Genomic DNA, 20,000 nt, shown 5'->3' with positions numbered 1-20,000 from the left:
ATATATATATACAGTATATATATATATATATATACATACATATATACAGTATATATATTTGTACATATATATACATATATATATATATATATATATATATATATATATGTATATACATGTATATATATACATATATAAATACACACACATATATATATATAATATATATACATGTATATATATATATATATATATATATATATACATATATATATATAAATACACACATATATATACATATATACATGTATATATATACACACATACCTGTATATATATACATATATATATATATATATATATATATATATATATGTCTATATATATATATATACAGATTATATATTTATATATATATATGTATATATATATATATACGTATGTATATACATATATATACATATACATATACACACACACACACACATATATATATATATATATATATATATATATATATATATATTTACACATATATATATTTACACATATATATATATTTACATATATACATATATTTATTTATATACATACATATATATATATATATATACATATATATACATATATATATATATATATATGTGTGTGTGTGTGTGTGTGTGTGTGTGTGTGTGTGTGTGTGTGTGTGTGTGTGTGTGTGTGTGTGTGTGTGTGTGTGTGTGTGTGTGTGTGTGTGTGTGTGTGTGTGTTTACACACACATAGCCAGAGTCGAGGCTAACGTGTGAGGAATGAGCGGAATGAGGGAGCAGGAGAAGCAGAATCGACATGAAGAAAGAGATAAGAGCGTTTCAAGACGCCCTCGACAGAAGCGTTGGCTTTTACCAAATTTCTTTTAATTTTCAAGACAGACATACTAAGACAAACTCAGACAGACAATTAGGAGGAAAGTACAGAGTGGGTGACCACCCGTCTCCTCGCTCTGTCCCATTGGGTACCTGAAGAAATATGGGACATAGTGGCGCTGTTCTTCTCCCCTAAATCATTATAGAGGGATCAGAGAAGGAAGAAGTAGAGTCACATAAGTGATATGGTTCAAGAAGACAGTATCTCACCATTCCTGTATGAATAGAGATTTTACTATAACAGAGACAAGTGCCTCTGGTCCATAGAGGCGCCCGTTCTTCCATATGTTGGTTAGTGGTGGAGTCGAAACACACACCTAGTTCATATATATGAAAACCAGTTTATGATAATTATTACTATTATCATCATTATTACTGTTATTATTACTATTATCATTATATCATCATTTATCATCATCATCATCATCATTATTATTATTGTCAATATTATTATTATTATCATTATTATGAATTATAATCATTATTATTGATTAATTATTCTTCCTGACTCAGGTGGAGACGCGACCTGGGGTCCGCCTCGAGACCTTCCGTCACGAGCAACTGCAGCAGGGAGTTATCAAGGTGAGTTGAGACGCAGCCTTGAGGGGCTGGTATTCGGTTTCCGGATGATGGGGGTGGGAGGCTTCTCAAGGATGTGTGCACCTCCAGTACGATAAGGATACTAATGGTACGATGAGGGTGTTACCCTCAGTACGATGTGGGGGCATCTTGAGTGAATACCCTCATTGTTGTGGGAAATATCCTAAATGGCACCTAAGTGTCACCAAGTGCCATATAAGGTTAGCTTTAGTTAGTTTAACTAGAGCACTGTCGCTGTGAACTATGCTCTGCGGTGCTAAATTATGCTTCGCTAGGGAAAGATGTGAATGTGGGTTGGATACTGTTAGGGTGAATTAGGGACGATTGGAGTTAATTAGGGACCAGTGGGACGCGTTAGGGACAGACAAAAGTAGTTAGGGACAGGTGAAAATAGTTAGGGACAAGTGAAAGTAGTTAGGGACAGGTGAAAGTAGTTTAGGACAGGTGAAAGTAGTTAGGGACAGGTGAAAGTAGTTAGGGACAGGTGAAAGTAGTTAGGGACAGGTGAAAGTAGTTAGGGACAGGTGAAAGTAGTTAGGGACAGGTGAAAGCAGTTAGGGACAGGTGAAAGTAGTTAGGGACAGGTGAAAGTAGTTAGGGACGATAAGTATGATGTGAAGGATCGCCCAGGGGGCTGAATCGCTCCTTTGCATGACACCTCAGGGGCAACCAACCCCCTGGGGACCTGCATGCGAACAGAACGAACCCCCAGGGACTCTAAAACCCCTTAGGGAAGAAGAAAGGCGGCAGTAGGAGCTCTAATGACTGCATATGGCAATTGAGTGGATCCCTTAGCATTCCTGAAGGAGACTTCGGTCTCCATAAGACTTCGAGTCCCCAAACGCTCCATCGGGGTCTTTGTCAGCGTTCCGGAACCCCCGTGAGAGGCTAGCTGCTGATTCAAATCTTGATTTCTCCCTCTCTTCCTCCTCCTCCTCTTCCTGCCCCTCCTCCTTCTCTTCCTCTTCCTTCTCCTCTTCCTCTTCCTCCTTCTCCTCCTCCTCCTCCTCTTCCTACTCCTCCTCCTCCTCTTCCTACTCCTCTTCCTCTTCCTCCTTCTCCTCTTCCTCCTCCTCCTCTTCTCTTCATCTCCAGACTCCCCCACCACCACCACCTCCCGAACTCCCGCCTTTCACGTGTCTGAGCTCTCTCTCTCTCTCTCTCTCTCTCTCTCTCTCTCTCTCTCTCTCTCTCTTCTTCTTCTTCTTCTTCTTCTCCTTCTCCATCTCTATCTCCTCCTTCTCCTCCTTCTCCTCCTTCTCCTTCTCTATCTCCTCCTTTCTCCTCCTTCTTCTTTTTTCTCCTTCTCCTTTTCTTCCTTCTCCATCTCTTCCTTCTCCTCCTTCTCCTCCTCCTTCTCCTTCTCCATCTCCTCCTTTCTCCTCTTTCTCCTCTTCCGGTTTCCTCCCTCCTTCATACTCTTATCTTTCCTTTTTTCATGAGTTTCTCTCTATCTTCCACACTATTTCCCTCCATCTCTATTTCTTTCTCTTTTCCTTGCGTCCTCCATTGTTCCAGGTCTCCCTTTCCACATTATTCTTGTTCTCTCACACTTCCTCTTCCTCCTTCCCTCCCTCCCATCCTCCCTACCTCTCTCCCTTCCTCTCTCCCTCCCATCCTCCCTATCTCCCTACCTTCCTACCTACCTCCTTCCCTCCCTCCACTTATCCTCCTTATTTCCTCCTTCACTTCCCTCTGTCCACTCACAGGTACTAATTACAAAGGCCTCATACTCTCAATACTTTAGGGTCACACAAGACTCTATGATAAGACAGGCCACTCTTCTCCCACTCACGAAATAATACTAAATCCACTTTTGTCTTCTAAAGTCTCTTCTTCCTGCCTTTCACCCTCATCCTCTCTTTCGCCACCTGTACGGCTACTCCTCTTCCTCTGTCTCTCTCTCAGTGTCATATGGTCGCCAATACCACGGAGGCGCTCAAAAGACATTTTTCAGGTCAGTTCTCTTCACCCATTCCTCTCTTTCTCTCTTCTTCCATTCCTCCCTATCTTCCTCTTCTCTCCCTCTCTATTCCTCACCCTTCTCTCTCTCTTTCTCCCTCTTATCTCTATATATCTACCACTCCTCCTCCCTCCCATCCTCTCTCCCTCTCTTCTTCCATTTCTATTCTTCGCTCTCTGTCTTCCTTCTTCTTATCTCTCTATATCTCTTATCTCACTCTTCCTCCCTCCCTCCCTCCCTCCCTCCCTCATTCCTTTCCTCTTTTTCTCTCTTTCTCTTCCACATTCTTATTTCTCTATATCTCCCACTCTTCCTCCCTCCCTTCCTTCCTTCCTTCCTTCCTTCCTATCATCTTCTTCGCTCTTCTCTCTCTTCCTTCTTCTTATCTCTCTATATCTCCTACTCTCCCTTCCTACCTCCCTCCCTCTCTCCCTCTCTTCTTCTTCTTCTCTCTCTCTTCCTCCTTCTTATCTCACTATATCTCCCATTTTTCCTCCCTCCCTCCCTTCCTCCCTCTTCTTCTCTCTCCTCCTCCTCCCTCTTATTTCTCTATCTCCCACACTCTTCCTCCCTCTCTCCCTCTCTCCCTTCTCTTGTTTTTTTTCCTCTTTTTCTTCCTTTGTGTCATATCTTACATCCCTCCTCTCTCTACATACCCTCCGACCTCCCACCCACCCCTTCTCCTCTTCCCCTTATTCCTCCTTCCCCTCCCTTCCACCCGCCCTCCTTTTCTTCCTTTCATTATTCTTCCTTCCGTCTCTTTTCTTCTTCTTCCCTGTCTCCCTGCTCTCATTTTTCCTACCTTCGACTATTCTTCTCTCTTTCCTCTTTTAATTGTTTTTCTTTCATCACTTTTTTTCCTTCCTTCAGTCCATCTATGTCTCTATGCTCCCTCCTTCTCTCTCTTCCTCCCTCCCACCCTCTTTTATATCCTTTTGTCTTCTCTTTTTCCTTTCTTCTCTTCTTCCCCCCACCTCTCTCTCTCCGCCCCAATCCCTCTTCCTCTTCCTCTCTCCCTCCCTCCCTTGCCTCCATTACCCTCTCCCTCCCTCCCTCCCCCTTCCCTCCCTCCCCAGTCCTCTTTACCCTCTCCCTCCCTCCCTCCCTCCCTCCCCAACCCCCCTCCCAACTCTCCACTCCCTCCCTTCCCCGGCCCCCTCTCCTCCCTCCCTCCCAGTTCTCCCTCCCTACTCCCCCTCCTTTCCTCCCCTCTCCCCCTTTTCCCCTCCCCACTCCCTCCCCAGCCCATTTCCCCACTCCCTCCTTCCTCCCTCCCCAGTCTTCCTCCCCCTTTCCCTCCCTCTCTCCCTCACCAGTCCCTCTCCCCACTCTCCACTCCCTGCCTAGCCCCCCTTCCCTATTCCCTTCTCCCTCACCAGTCCCCCTCCCCACTCCCACCCTCCCCAGTCCCCTTTCCCTACCTTCTCCTCCTTCCCTCCTCAGTCCCCCTTTCCAGCTCCCCCTCTCTCCCTCTCCAGTCCCCCTCCCCACTCCCCTTCCCTCCTTCCCCAGTTCCACTTCTCTACTCCCTCCTCCCTCACTCCCTTGTCCCCGTCCCAAACCCCCTCTCTTCCCTCCCCGTCCCCTTCCCCTCTCCCTCCCTCCCTCCCTCCCTCCCCCCAGTCCTCTTCCTCTCCCTCCCTCCCCAGTCCCCCTCCCCACTCCCCACTCCCTCCCTAGTCTCCTTTCTTCATTCCCGTTCCCCTTCTCCCAGTCCCTATTACCTACTCCCCCTCCATACATCCCCACTCCCCCTCCACTCCTCCCTCTCTCTCTCTCCCATGTCCCCATCACCACTCCCTCCTCTCTCCCTAGTCCCCCGTCCCCAGCCCACTCTTTCCTCCCTCCCTAGTACCCCTTCCCCACTCCCCCCTCCCTACTCCCCTTCCATCCATCCCCAGTCCCCCTCCACTCCCCCTCTCTTCCAAGTCTCCCTCACCACTCCTTCCTCTCTCCCTAGTCACCCCTCCCCAGCCCCCTTCCCACTCCTTCCTCCCTCCGTAGTACTCCTTCCCCACTCCCTCCTTCTCTTCCCTCTCTTAAGTCAATCTCTACTTAGCTCACGCACCTGTTTGTCGTTGCAGTATGTCCACGACGGCTCGGAGACCCTGGAGGACGAGTTCTCGCTGGTGGCGCTGTCCGGGCACCGCCAGAGCGCCCCGGCCGCCCTCACGGTCAAGGTCGAAGCCGTCAACGACGAGGCGCCCTTCGTCGTCAACAACACGGGCCTCGAGCTCTGGGAGGGCGCCACTGTGCCCCTCACGACTCAGGTTCTTGGTAAGTACTAGCCGAGTTCGAGACTTCGCTAAGAACTTCGTAGTGGGTAGAGGAACTCCAGCACAAAAGGTCGGTTTCCTTATCGGAGAATTTCATTGTGATGCTAATTACATATATATGCCGTACCGTCTTTCCCCCTTGTAGGAGAGGTGGTCAAGTCAAAACACACATATTGCCAAGGTTGCAACATGTTAAGCGTACAGTGAATGAAATAAATGAAGCTCTTACCGAATGTGAGGAACAGAGCATACGAAAACATCTTAAAACATATGAACCTATTCCCTCTAAAAAGCAAAGTCTCACGGGAGTTTTATACAGATCTTTATGAGTGTAAATGGAATTCATAACATCAAAGTTGAGATTATTTTTGCATGAAACACTTACCGGACGTGAAATAATGGCCTCAAGATATTAGGAAACTAGATTTAACTTAGGAACGTAGTTTTAACTTAGAAGTAGGTAGAAACAATTTCGTTTATCCCATCGTCAATGAATGGAATATCTTTCGGCTGAAGTGACTGAATATAAAACAATTCAGTCTTAGCTCCCCCTTCTCTTCTTCTTTCTTCTTCCTTTCCTTCTTCTTCTTCCTTTTTTCCTCCTTCTTCCTTTTTTCTCCTTCCTTTTCTTCTTCCTTTGCTTCTTCTTCTTCTTCTTCTTCTTCTTCTTCTTCTTCTTCCTTTTTTTCTTCTTCCTCATTTTCTTCTTGTCCTACTTTTCCTTCTTCTTCTTCCTATTCTTCTTCCTCTTCTTCTTTTTCTTGTGCTTCTTCTTCTTCTTCTTCCTTTTCTTCTTCTTCTTCCTCCTCTTCTTCTTCTTCTTCTTCTTCTTCTTCTTCTTCTTCTTCCTCCTTTCCTTCTTCTTCTTCTTCTTCTTTTTCTTCTTCCTTTTTTTCTTCTTCTTCATTTTCTTCTTGTCCTACTTTTCCTTCTTCTTCTTCCTATTCTTCTTCCTCTTCTTCTTCTTTTTCTTGTGCTTCTTCTTCTTCTTCTTCTTCTTCTTCTTTTTCTTCTTCCTTTTCTTCTTCCTCTCCTTGTCCTTCTTCTCCCTATTCTTCTTCCTCTTCTTCTTTTTCTTGTTCTTCTTCTCCTTCTCCTTCTTCTCTTTCTTCTTCTCCTTTTTCTTCTTTCTTTTCTACTTCATCTTCTTCATCCACAACTTCTTATTTCTCAGACTGTACTCCAGGCCCTCCAACATGCAAAGTAGAGGACATATCAAGCTGACATAGCTTTCCGAGGAATGGCGCGCGCTCAATCTCCAATGTAAACACATTTTGTAAACCTGATAGCATGTTAAAGTGGCACAGTTAGATCGCTATTACTTCTACTTTGCAGTAATACCATAGACCCAGGGAGAGGCTCTCCACCTATGTACTCCATATTCTTATGCCGTGCTGTTCTGTGATCTCCTGAAGAAGACCACTTCAACACTAAATAGAATCACTAAGCTCCCGCTAGCTTCCACTAGTATTAAGTGTGTGGCCCCTCTGTGGCCTTCTAAGGGTCCATCGCCTTAGGGGAATTTAGAGATACCTCTTTGGAGCAGAGTCACGCAGCATCTTTATTATGGGATTGATCTCCTCTCAGAGAAGAATGCTGATCACTAAAACTACTTTCTCCTGGTGTTGTACAAAAGGATAGAGGCGCTAGTTATCGGCGATAAAATGCTTTAGCTTCTCAGAACTGAACAGGAATGTCTTGCGGAAGCGAGTGAAATAGAGTCTGTAAGGAAGGTTACGAAAATTCATAATATTAATCGTCGTCTCGGTTTTCATTAACTGTAAACCCAGCGCTAAACCACTATACCGTATATTCAAAAGGCACTAAGGGATAGAGCAGGAAAAATATATATATGCTAATAAGAACACGGGTACGTGTGTCCACTTATGCAAAGAGAAGTTGTGATATACGAAAGCGCTCTACTTCGTTATTTTCTTTTTCCAAGTGGTCTACTTTGCATCTTTGCTTATATATTTATATATATATATACATATATATATATATATATATATATATATATATATATATATATGAGAGAGTGATAGGTGGGGAAGGGTAAACGAAGATGGGCTAAGAATACATTTATTGTTCTTACGTTTCGGTTATTATAACCTTCCTCTGAGGAAGGTTATAATAACCGAAACGTAAGAACAATAAATGTATTCTTAGCCCATCTTCGTTTACCCTTCCCCACCTATCACTCTCTCATTTGTCTTAAACAATTTATGAACATATATATATATATATATATATATATATATACGTATATGTCTATATATATATATATATATATATATAAAGAATTACTGTTTCGTGGTTGCCTGCTAAACGGTCCATTTTCTTTGATACAGCGCACGTTTTCTGTTACCTATTCTCTCCCCCGTTTTCTGTGGTTGCGAGACGTGGTCGTATCAGTCTAGGCCTGGCGGGGTTTTCCGCTTTGATATTTTACACTTGTTGGGATACTTTTATCCCCGGCGAGCCCGACCTAAAGAAAGGCAGCCTTTAATTGCCTCTTCACTCCCTCCTTCCTCCCTCCCTCCCTCTCCCTCACTCCCTCACTCCCTCACCCTCCATCCTTTTCCTCCCTCACGGCCTCCTCCCGACTTCACCTTCCCTCTTCCTCCTCCCGTCTTATCCTTCCACTCCCTCATACCATCCTCCGTCTCCTCCCTCCTTGTCCTCACTTCCTCCCTTCTCCCTCCTCCCTCCCTACCTCCCTCCCGTCTCCTCCCTCTTATCACCCTACCTCACTGCAACCCTCCCTGCCTCCCTCCCTCTTACCCTCCTTCTCTCCGTCCCGTCTTCCTCCTTCCTTTCCATCTCCCCTAGTCTCCTTCCTCCCCTCTCTCCCTCCTTTTTATCATATCCCTCATCCTGTTTAACTGTTTTGACAAACCTGCGTGAAATTATGAAAAAGTACCTCCTCTTCACTCCCTCACTCCTTCTCCTTCCCAGTCTCTTCCTCCCACTCTCCTTTTGTTATCTCGTGACAAGCCTCCCTGAAGAATGGCAGCATTTAATTGCCTCCACCTCTTCTTCCCTCCTCCTCCTCCTCTTCCTCCTACTCCTCCTCCTCCTCCTCCTCCTCTTCTCTTCCCACCACCCTGTTATCTTGGCAGACCTGTAAAAAACGACATTTTTAAATTGTCTCTTTCATTTTTCCTCCTTTCTTTCCCTCTTTATCTCATCCTCCCTTTCTCTCTCTCCCCCCTCCCCTCTCCCTCCTCCCATCTCTCTCCCTCTCCTCCTCCTCCTCCTCCTCCTTTCCTCTCCTCCTCCTTCTCCTCCTCCCCCCTGTTATCTCATGGTAAGCCCTCCTGAATAATAGCTGCTTCTAATTGACCTCTTCTCCTCTCCCTCCCATCCTCACTCTCTCCTTCCCTCCTCCCTCCCCTCCTTTACTTCTCCCTCCTCACTCTCCTCACTCATCCTTCTTCATCCATGAGCTCTCCTCCACCCCTTCTTCTCTCCTCCCTCACTCCTCTCCCTCCTCTACTCCCTCTTCTCCTCCCTCTTCTCCTCCCTCCTCTCCTCCTCCCTTCTTCACCTCCTCCATCCACTCCTCCCTCCCCTCTTCAATCTTTCTTCCCCTCCCCTTTCCTTTATTTGTCACATCCCAAAAAAAAAAGTTTTTATAATCCTGGACTGTGTAGGGTGCGAGATAGTGCTGGGGAGAGGGAGTGACGAAGGGAACAAAGGTCACATGAGTATGAGGTGGGCGTGGTCGGCGGTGCACATACTCCCAGGGGGAATATCTATCTCGATGCGAACATGTGCGTGTGTCTGAACACTTAGTCACGGTGGAGGAAATTTTGGACATTTGGAAAGTTTGTCAGTTTGAGTCATGGAGGTCCGAGAAGACCAGCCCGGCAGATGATCGTTAAGGTGAAATGCTTCTTGAGGGGAGACTTCCACTGTGGGACAGTGAACTGGGAGGAAGGGTCGGCCATAACAAGGGTACTGTAAAAAGGTCATAATTAATTCTCGGTATAGTGAGTGGTCAGCCTCCGTTGAATAAAGTCAACTGGTCGAAAAAAGTCAACTGGGCAAAAAAAAAAAAAAAAAAAAAAAAAAAATGCTCACCTCTCGGTCGTGTCAACAGACGGGTTTAACCCGGAGTCAGAGTGTATTTCCTTCAACTGAAAAAATCACCTTGCGGCAGCCAGAATAAATATACAAGTGTAAGCCACTCCGGAACGAGATTAACTTGATGATTGCTGGCACCGTTATGTGAGGATGCGCGGATGCAGAATAAGTGGATGAAGTTAAAGTGGATGAAAGCGGAGCAGTGCACGTGTGGGTGAAGGTGTAATTGAGCGTGTGAGGATGAATGGAGGCGGAGATAAGTGGACAGCAAGGAGAAGGAAGAGGAGAATGAGGAGAAGTAAAAGAAGAATAGGAAGGATGTGTAAAGCAACAGGGGCAGCAACTGCATGAGGAAGAGGAGGAGGAGGTGGACGAGGAAGAGCAGCAGGAAAAGGAAGAGTGGAAAAAGAGAAAAAAGAGAAGAATAAAGAGGGAGAATAATAGCAGCAGCAGCAGCAACTACAAGAGGAAGAAGAAGAGGAGAGAGAGGAGGAGGGAGATGACGTGGCGAAGGAACAGAAGAAAACAAGAAAGATGAAGAATAATGGTTTGGAAGACTTGAAAGGAAGGAGGAAGAAAGTAAAGCGGGGGATGAAGAGGCGAGAAAAAGGAAGAAGAGGAGGAGGAGGAGGAGGAGGAGGAAGATAACGAGGTGAAGGAACAGAAGAAAACAAGAAAGATGAATAATAATGGTTGGGAAGACGTGAAAGGGAGGAGGAAGGAAGTAAAGCGGGGATGAGGAGGCGAGAAAGAGAAAGAGGAGGAGGAGGAGGAGGAGGAGGAGCAGGAGGATGGAGATGACGTGGTGATGGAACATAAGAAAACAAGAAAGACGAAGAATAATGACTGGGAAGACGTGAAAGGGAGGAGGAAGAAAGTAAAGCATGGGATGAAGAGGCAAGAAAGAGGAAGAGGAAGGAGGAGGAGGAGGAGGAGGAGGAGGAGGAGGAGGAGGAGGAGGAGGAGGAGGGAGATGACGTGGTGAAGGAACATAAGAAAACAAGAAAGACGAAGAATAATGATTGGGAAGACGTGAAAGGGAGGAGGAAGAAAGTAAAGCATGGGATGAAGAGGCGAGAAAGAGGGAGAGAAGGAGAGGACGTAGGGTGGCCGAAGGGCTATTATCTTAAATCCCTCGTCAGGCCAGAGCCAGATAGATGGCACTGTTGCCACGCTCACTGCCCACCACAGTGCCATACGGGGTTGGGTCCCAATGGGAGGGTGAAGGAGGGAGAACTTGGTCTCTTGTAGGGTGTTCTCACTGAGGTCGCATAGAGTCTGCAATTTCGTGGTCAACGTGGTTTCTCTTCTCGTGATATCATACTGACAACATGCCAGTATCTTCCTATCACCTTCTTCGTAAACCTCCTCCTCATCTTCCTCCTCCTCCTCCTCTTTCTCCTCCTCCTCTTTCTCCTCCTCCTCCCTCTCCCCCTCCCCCTCCTCCCCCTCCTTACTCTCTTTCTCCTCCTCTTCCTTCTCCTTCTCCTCATCCTCCTGCTACTCTTCTTCTTCCTCCCCCTCCTCCCCTCCTCTTCTTCCGCTACCAACTTTTCCTCCTCTTTTTCCTCCTCTTTTTCTTCCTTCTTTTCCTCCACCTCCTTTTACTCCTCCTCTACCTCTTCCCCCTCCTCCTCCCTCTCCTCCTTTTACTTCTTCCTTGCTCCTTCCTCTTTCAGCCTCCTATCTTCGCTTAGTTTCATTTCTTCGCCTAAGGAACGCGCCTCTGGCCTTATCAGAGAAACAACTATCCATCCGTGCGTGCTCTCTCTCTCTCTCTCTCTCTCTCTCTCTCTCTCTCTCTCTCTCTCTCTCTCTCTCTCTCTCTCTCTCTCTCTCTCTCTCTCTCTCTCTCTCTCTCTCTCTCTCTCTCTCTCTCTCTCTCTCTCTCTCTCTCTCTCTCTCTCTCTCTCTCTCTCTCTCTCTCTCCCTCTCTATCTCTCTCTCTCTCTCTCTCTCTCTCTTTTCTTTTTCATTCAGCTTTCCTCAACCTCCGTATTCCAACTTTACTTTCTTATCCTCTCCTGCTTCCCTTTCCTCCTCTCCCATTTTTCTAAGTTTTTCTTTTCTTATCCTTTTTCTGTTTTCTTTATCCCGTTGCCTTCCACTTTTTCCTGTGTCCTCTTTCTCTGTTTTTCTCATGTCAGGATCTTTTCTACTTCTTCACTTCCTTTTCTTATTTCTTCTTTATTTCTCTCCCTCTGCATTCGTCTTTCAGCTCTCTCTCCTACCCCTCGTTTGGTAGCAGAGTGGTTATCAAATAGAATAGACTTAGTAACCAGGTAGTGAGCGCTGAAGTAATACGTTGATTTAAGAGAAGATAACTTTATGGATAAGGATGACAGGTGCTAATGGAAATGGAACTGCCTAGTGCAGGCCTTATGGTCTCTTGCATTCTATCCCATTCTTATGTTCTGTAGGTAGTAAGGGCTCTTTTGACACTGGAATGTCCTGTGAATGTGAGAAGACCGTCACAGGTCTCATGAGGTGAATGAAAATGTAAAATACAGAGACATACCATGTATGGATAGAGTGGTGCAGGTAAAGTCCAAGAAGGAGCAGAAGTACTTTATTCTCTAACGTTTCGACAGAGTCTTCTTCAGAGAGATAATGGTGCAGGCAAATTGAGATACATTGCTAAGCGGATCATCTCACTAGTCGCCTTGGGATAGAGTTCGCTGATTGGTCTGTATATGCCCCCTTGATGATCAATCTCTTATCAAAGATATACCCATATTGAAGACCTTTTTCCTTGCCTTCAGCCACCTAATGTTTTCTTTTTTCCGGAACAGCCGTCCGCGACCTGGACACGCCCCCGGAAGAGCTCAGGTACAGCTTCACGACGCCGGACACCGGTTACGTGGCCCTCGCCCGGAACCTGACGCAGCAGGTGTCGACCTTCACCCAAGAAGACCTCGAGGGTAGCCGGGTCTTCTTCACCCACACAGGTACGTGCGACCCAGGAATGAAAGACCTTATAGTTTTTGCTAGGTATTCATCTTATGGTCCTATGATTAACAAAGTGCTAAGTTACAAAATTTAGGTAAATTAAGTGGGTGTATGTGTGTGTGTTTGCGCGTATGTGTGTGTTTGTGTGTGTGTGTGTGTGTGTGTGTGTGTGTGTGTGTGTGTGTGTGTGTGTGTGTGTGTGTGTGTGTGTGTGTGTGTGTGTGTGTGTGTGTGTGTGTGTGTGTGTGTGTGTGTGTGTGTGTGTGCGCGCGTGCCATTGGAAACCTCAAACTCGTTTGTCTTGCCAGGTTCCCTGGAGGGCGGTTTCAAGTGGCAGGTGACTGACGGAGTTCACAGCACCACAACGCACCTCCTGACGGTGGTGGCAAAAGCTCTTCACCTGACGCTGGTCCGGAACACCCTCCTGCACGTGTTCCCCATGATGCAGCAGACCCTCTCCTCAACCCACCTCCTCGCGGTCACCAACGACTTCGACCCACAGCGCTCCGTCATGTACGTCGTCAGGAAACAGCCGCTCTTCGGAAGGCTCCTCCTGGAGCAGGCCGACGGGTCCATGATTCCCGTCGAGAACTTCACGCAGAGGGACCTCAACGACAGTCTGGTCGTCTTCGAGCACACGCAGCCATTCACCGATCTCTCTGCCAAAGACATGTTCCTCTTTGACGTCGAGACGCCCTTCGCGGAGCCCCTGAAGAACAACGAGTTCCTAATCGACATCTCAGTCACGACCGTCAAGTCCGGCGGCCTCGAGAAGTACCTCGGCCTGTCACCCTTGACCGTCGAGGAAGGAGGATCCGCCACCCTCGGGACTCGAAACCTCAATGTGTCGGCAGTAGTTGAGTTCATCATGACCTACAACTCAGACTCGATTTCGGAAAAGGGTTCTTCGGGGTCTCCTGCAGTTCCTCGGGTTCGGACGGAGGTGGTGGGCACCCCGATGCACGGCGCCCTTTTGGTAGGCGACCGGAACATCTCTGTGGGTGATCTTCTTTATCAGAAGGACATCGACCGGGGAAGGGTCCGGTACCAGCATGACCACAGCGACTCAAGGGCTGATTACATCGGCCTCTGCGTCTACCTGGAAGGGGATGACCGCGAGGAGGAGGGGCCACAAGAATCAGCAGAGGAGGGGGAGACCTCGAAGCGAAGGAAGAAAGGAAAGAAAAACAGGAAGAACAGAAAGAACAGGGAAAACGACATCACGAGTGGGGAGTCGTCGTCTTCTCCGCCGACGGACATTCTCCTCTTCAACGGCACTCTCAACATCACGATCACCCCTGTCAACGACCAGCCCTTCCGACTGATCACCACGCAGCCGGAGATGTCCGTGGTGCAGCGTCAGTCCCGGATCATCACCACAGACCTCCTACGGACAATCGACGACGACAATTTGCCTGACGAGATCATCTACGAAGTGATGAGCGGGCCCGATAAGGGGAAGCTGGTCTTCGTCGACAACTACACCAGGAGCGCGAATGCCTTCTCCCAGATGGATGTTGACACTTCGAAGGTGATGTACGTCCATGACGGGACCAACGGGTCGGCCAAGTTCTACTTCAAGGTCTCCGATGGGAAACACAAACCGAAGTACACTGTCTTCACCATCCACGTGGTACCTCTCACTCTTAAGATGGAGAACCACACAGCCATCCCCATAGTTCAGTCCTCCACTGTCACGTATTTACGTAGCGCGCACATCGCCGCCGTCACCAACGGCAACCCAGATCACATTTTCTATAACGTCACGCGACTGCCGCGTCACGGCCGGCTCTACATGAACGACCAACCGGTTCACACTTTCGGTCAGGTGAACATCAACAAAGAGGAGGTTCTCTACATGCAGATCAACATGAACGAAATGCGGGACTCGTTCTTCTGCAATATCTGGACCTACGACAAGATCCTCGAAGACGTCGAGATTAAGGTGGAGGTGGAGCCCTTGGTGAGGCGGCGGCCGCTGGTAGCGGTCGTGGGCACGAGGACCCACATCACCCTCGACCACCTCGACGCTTCAAGACTCGCATCCCAGACAGTCAGCAACCCGATGTACCGGATCAAGAAGCCCAAGTTCGGTCACGTCAAGAAGATGGCCGGAAATGATATCACGGCAGGTCGGAGGGACACGGCGACGCTACGAAGACTGGAGCATTCCCTGGCCCACGGAGGAAGGTCCCACGAAGTCCACCAGTTTAGCCACGAGGAGGTGCGCGCTGGAGTCATCTACTACATCTCGAGGAACATCAATTTGGCTCTTGGGGAACCCCTCTACGACGTCCTCCACTTCGTGGTCCACGTGACCGCGCCGAACGTGCAGCCCGCTCAGGGAACACTCAAGATCGACCTAGTGAGCTCCCTGGAGGGTATCAAGGACGCTATGGACGTCACGAGGACCGAAGAGGTCGAGGGTGACTTCGTCATAGCTGGAGATGACGTCGGCGGGGAAGCGGTGGGCAAATCGGAGACTCTCCCTCCGTCAGTCCGCGGAAGTAACCAACCCCAGGAACCACGCATGCGCGACCGGGACATTTCGTCCGTCAGCATGAACCCAGACCACATTCTGATCGTGGGTGTGGGCGTAGGCGTGGTCACGCTGGCGCTCCTGATCATCATTGCTGTCAAGTGCGCGACGAGAAAGAAAGACTCGAAATCGCCGAAGAAGCCACCACCCATGGCCTATGACCCGAGCGACGTGACAAACATTCCCCCGCCATTGCCCACCGACACCAGACCCAACTCGTACATGACGGATGACTTCTCCGACCTGGACGTGGCGGCGACCACCACCTTGCCCCGACACGACGCCCATCACCACCATCATCATCACCATCACCACCATCCATCCTCCCCGCGACCCCCAAGGCATAAGCTCAGGGTCACGAACGGGGCCAGCATCAATGGCGGAAGCGGCGTGAAGGGTGGAAGCCTTGGCCTTGCTGCGCACCTGAGCGAGTCTGATGGGTCGACTTGGCCGCACGAGTCCTCTCGGGAGGTATCCCCGGCAGTGCCCCAGTGCAAGGTGATCCCCTTGGCGCCTCCAGAGGCCTCGCCCCCACACGACCTCTACCCTTATGGCGCCGACAACGAGCAAGTCGAGGAGTGGGGGCTGTATGAGTCGCAGCCCATCACAGCCCGCACTACCAACCCGATGCTCCGGAAAAACCAGTACTGGGTCTAGGGGCGGCCGACCCTCCGTCCGTCCGGCAAGTCGGCGCCGGACAGCGCTGCCGTTGGCGCCGGCGGCGGTCGCGGCGGCGCCAAAGGGCAGTGTAGATACCCAAGGCAGCTTTGTTCTTAGCCCCGTGGAGGGTGCCACGGGGCGGCTAGGACGGATGCCAGGCGGTGAGCGCGAGGGCAGGCCCTGCACTTTCGTGGCTGCCGCCACAATGAGGGACCCGGAGTGGTACAGACTACTTTATGGTGGGCCCCTACCGATACCGGTAGCGCGCGGTACTGTGCCACTCCCAGTCCCCACACGTGTGCTGTGTACATAGAAAGCTGAGACGAAAGAGTCTATTTTTGTTCTGTAGTTCATAGACACGGAGAAGGAGGACCCTGGGACGCTGGGTTAGGGGGATCCACGAGAAGTCGACGACAGCGGCGAAGGCGAAGGCGTGGTTGATCTCGTCAAAGGAGCTCATCGTGTCGACTCGTTGTGGGAGATCGAGTTATGTGGTCGTTCTTGTACACCTGAAAGCCATATAGGTGCTTCTGGAGCCGCCAAGGTGTCTTGAGAGAGGTAGGAATGGTGAAATAAGTCCACCTCGATGTCTCATTGGAGGAAATGCACTTCCGAGGACATATTAACCTGGGACAACATAGTGTGCTGTGATGTCATTACCAGTAGTACTTGGCCACGCTTGCTTGCGTGTTTCTTCGGTGTTGTAAAGTAAACGCTGATTGGTTGTGAGGAATTATATACTCGTATATCACTGTACACAGTATTGTAGCAGGTATGTATGTCTTCGACTGTGCATCTGCTCTACAATGAATTACTTGTACTAATGATGAATAATGCGAGAGCAGTGCCTAAAGGGTGCAAAGGAGAGCAGTGGAACGAGATAAAGAAAATAAGAGGAAAAGGAGGATAAAAGGAAAAGAATAAATAATAAATAATTAAGATTTTCTTTATCGAATGTCGTCAACAGAATGGAGGACTTCATTGTCAACATCGAAGAAACTGAAAATTCAGAACCACCTCCAGAGATACCAACCTTTTCTTACTACCGTAAGGTTGGCAGCCCTGGTATTTTTCGTCTTCGTTGAGACGAACCTCAATGACTGAAAATGGCTACAAAGGTTCGGTTCCAGTGGTACTTTTCCTAATATAGTGTTGGGTTCTTGATAACAAAACCAAAATTGTATCTCCCATTGAAAACGGTAAGTTATGTTAATTTATTATTATTAATTTTTTTAGAAGTTGTTGGCTTCTGTTAGAAAACAAGGGTCGAAGTAACTTCATATGAAAGTTTGTTTTTTTGAGTATTTTAATCCAAAATGCTCTAACGAGCGCGAACACGCGGCGCAGTATGTGTCATCGGGCCAATCATACGCACCAGACTCTCTTATCTGTAAGTTTTTGGATAATCGATAATCGAGTGTTACTTGAAAGTTTTCGGGTAATCAAATATGATGCTATAGATTATCCGAAAGTTTAGGGATAATCGAGTGAGGGGTTATCAGTTATCTTGAATTTTTAGGATAATCGAGTGTGTGGCTATCGGTTCGGATCCACGCTATCCGGATCTGCACACGTTTGTCTCGTTTATTCCGGATAAGCTCTTCAGCTGATGACAGGCACTGTGCAAAGAAACATTATTTCCACCACTTTACAATATTCAAGAAAAAAATAACTGATTCACATGGTGTATCCAGGTTTCTAAAACGCGGTTAATACAAAAAAAAAAAACAGTATATTGCAACTAAGATACATTTGATACTAGATCAGAATACAGGGTAGAAGTACGCCACCACCCATCCGAGCCTCGACACTTAAGGAACTGAATGTGAGAGTGCCAATCTCGTGGCACAGTGCTTAGGAACCTACTAAGTAAAGGAATGAAGTGCCAGAGGCGTTCCTCCAAAGGATACCATAACAACGCGTTGGACTTTCCAGCTATGATCTGAGTAACTGTATTAGGAAATACGTGGAGTTCACTAACATGTTCAAGCGCACCATGTATTGTTCTGGCCTCTTCAGGATGGTGTCGTATTATACTAATGACCCACTTTCGGAGAAGAATAAGCGAAAGTAAAAAGATCCGTATATTTCGATCACTATCTGTGATCCTTTTCAGCAGATGATTCTCTGCTGAAGAGGATCACAGATAGTGATCGAAATATACGGATCTTTTTACTTTCGCTTATTCTTCTCCGAAAATGGGTCATTAGTATAATTTCACCAATGTGCTACGACATTGCTTTGTTGTGATGGTGTCGTATATGGTAGATTTTGTTCTTGTCGGCGACCGGAAGTGACGTCACGGTAGGAGGCTGACTCGGCGTGAAATGGGGTCTCGAACTACTGAAGCCTCGTTCTGCCTCGTATTCACACACACACACACACACACACACACACACACACACACACACACACACACACACACACACACACACGTGCACACATACACACTCATACTGGTGAACAAAATCGTCTTGCGGCTGTTAGGACAACAACTATGATGCACGTTACTGTAAGGGTTGATACGGTGGCCCGTATTTTCTTTTAAATGCTCGATAAAAAGTGTATAATAAAAATAAGACATTCTAGAACCCTGGTAGGTGAAGGAGGAACGAAAGGAACGCAGGTCAGTCTCATCTGGAAAAGAAATTATGTAAACATAAGGAATCGGTTGTTGTTCGACCAGACACGATGCAGTGCTCAGTTCAAGTCACCTAAGCAAACCAGTTTGCACAAACTAGTTCTGTGTCCATAGAACAATGAAAACCACGCCTACAAATCCGGTATATTAAGTTTGAAATATACAGAATGCTGATAAAGGATGCCCGTTATTGCCAGATTGGTGGTCAATCAATTCAAGAGCCTTTGATAGATACACCCAACATGGAGACCAGGGGTACATAACCATGATAAAACAAAAAAATAATAGATGAATAGATAAATAAACATATAAAATAGATCAATAAAATGAATAGGAAAAGGAATAGAAAAAATACTATTTGGGAACTGCATTCTGTAAACCGGTCATCAAACTGAAGGATTTGTACAAGCCACTTGTGCAATTTGGTTAGCGGTGAAAACGTGAACTGACCCCTGCATCCTGTTTGACGAATCTTTCTTATTACCTGACTTTTGCGTTTCAAATCAGGACCATATGAGTGCCATGGACATGATAACTTGATAATTTTTGTAGCCTGAGTTGGGTGTGATAAGCCCAGTAAGTCATAGCACAAATGTGTTTAGTATTAGCGGGTAAATTTTGTCATAACTTATTAGTTCTTAACTTTGTGTATCCACTGATGTGTTGCGTGTAAGAGTGAGAAGTCTTAGTAGGTCACGTGGTATAAAGGTCACCCTTTATTACCTTGAATTCGGTGACGTACATTACAAATGGAGGTCTTCATAGATTCTTCAACACGGCGACAGGTTTATTACCGAGTTTTGTAAACACCATATTGATTTCATTCAATTGAAGGGAAAGGCCCATCAACTTGAATAGGGTCATCATCGACCCAGATCCCAGTGTGGCTTCTTACCTCTTAAATAACATCCCCTGGGGTTTGCCAAAAATTGAATATGTGAATTGAGTTGTCATGTTGAAGAGGCCGAGATGTTGAGAGTAGGTACGCCTAAGAATATTTCCAAACCTTCGATATATATATATATATATATATATATATATATATATACATATATATACATATATATATATCCATATATATATGTATATATATATATATAAATGAATGTGTGTGTGTGTGTGTGTGTGTGTGTGTGTTTGTGTATTTATACGAATGCATATATATACATATATATATATATATATATATATATATATACATATATATATATATATATATATATATATATATAGAGAGAGAGAGAGAGAGAGAGAGAGATGAGGAGAGTGCGATGCGAAAGCCATCGAGCGACCATAGGGGCGACGGGTGACGACGTGTGAGGCTTAGTCATACAACTCTGGTGAACTTGTGAGGATTGATTCTGGTGTTACGCAGGACCGTGCATTCAGGAACGGAGTAGGGATATGAGCGGGCCAGATGAACGAGTTGGATTAATG

General features: G+C 46.9%; 1 protein-coding gene across 1 annotated transcript in view; it reads left to right on the top strand.

Moving 5' to 3' along the window:
* The window catches only part of LOC143023164 (chondroitin sulfate proteoglycan 4-like), a gene marked incomplete at its 5' end in the record, with an annotated part of 57,313 nt that extends 39,341 nt beyond the window's left edge, over positions 1-17,972 (top strand). Inside the window, 4 exon segments of the mRNA XM_076181686.1 lie at positions 1,360-1,428; positions 5,494-5,686; positions 12,567-12,722; positions 13,032-17,972. Of these exon segments, the coding sequence (XP_076037801.1) occupies positions 1,360-1,428; positions 5,494-5,686; positions 12,567-12,722; positions 13,032-15,919 (3,306 nt within the window).
* Positions 17,973-20,000: the final 2,028 nt, after the last annotated feature.

Source organism: Oratosquilla oratoria, chromosome 3 (genome assembly GCF_046742065.1).
Source record: "Oratosquilla oratoria isolate Oo_2021 chromosome 3, ASM4674206v1, whole genome shotgun sequence".
Classification (NCBI taxonomy): domain Eukaryota; kingdom Metazoa; phylum Arthropoda; class Malacostraca; order Stomatopoda; family Squillidae; genus Oratosquilla; species Oratosquilla oratoria.
The sequence above is the reverse complement of the archived record's forward strand: the minus strand, read 5'-3'. Positions and strand labels throughout refer to the sequence as shown.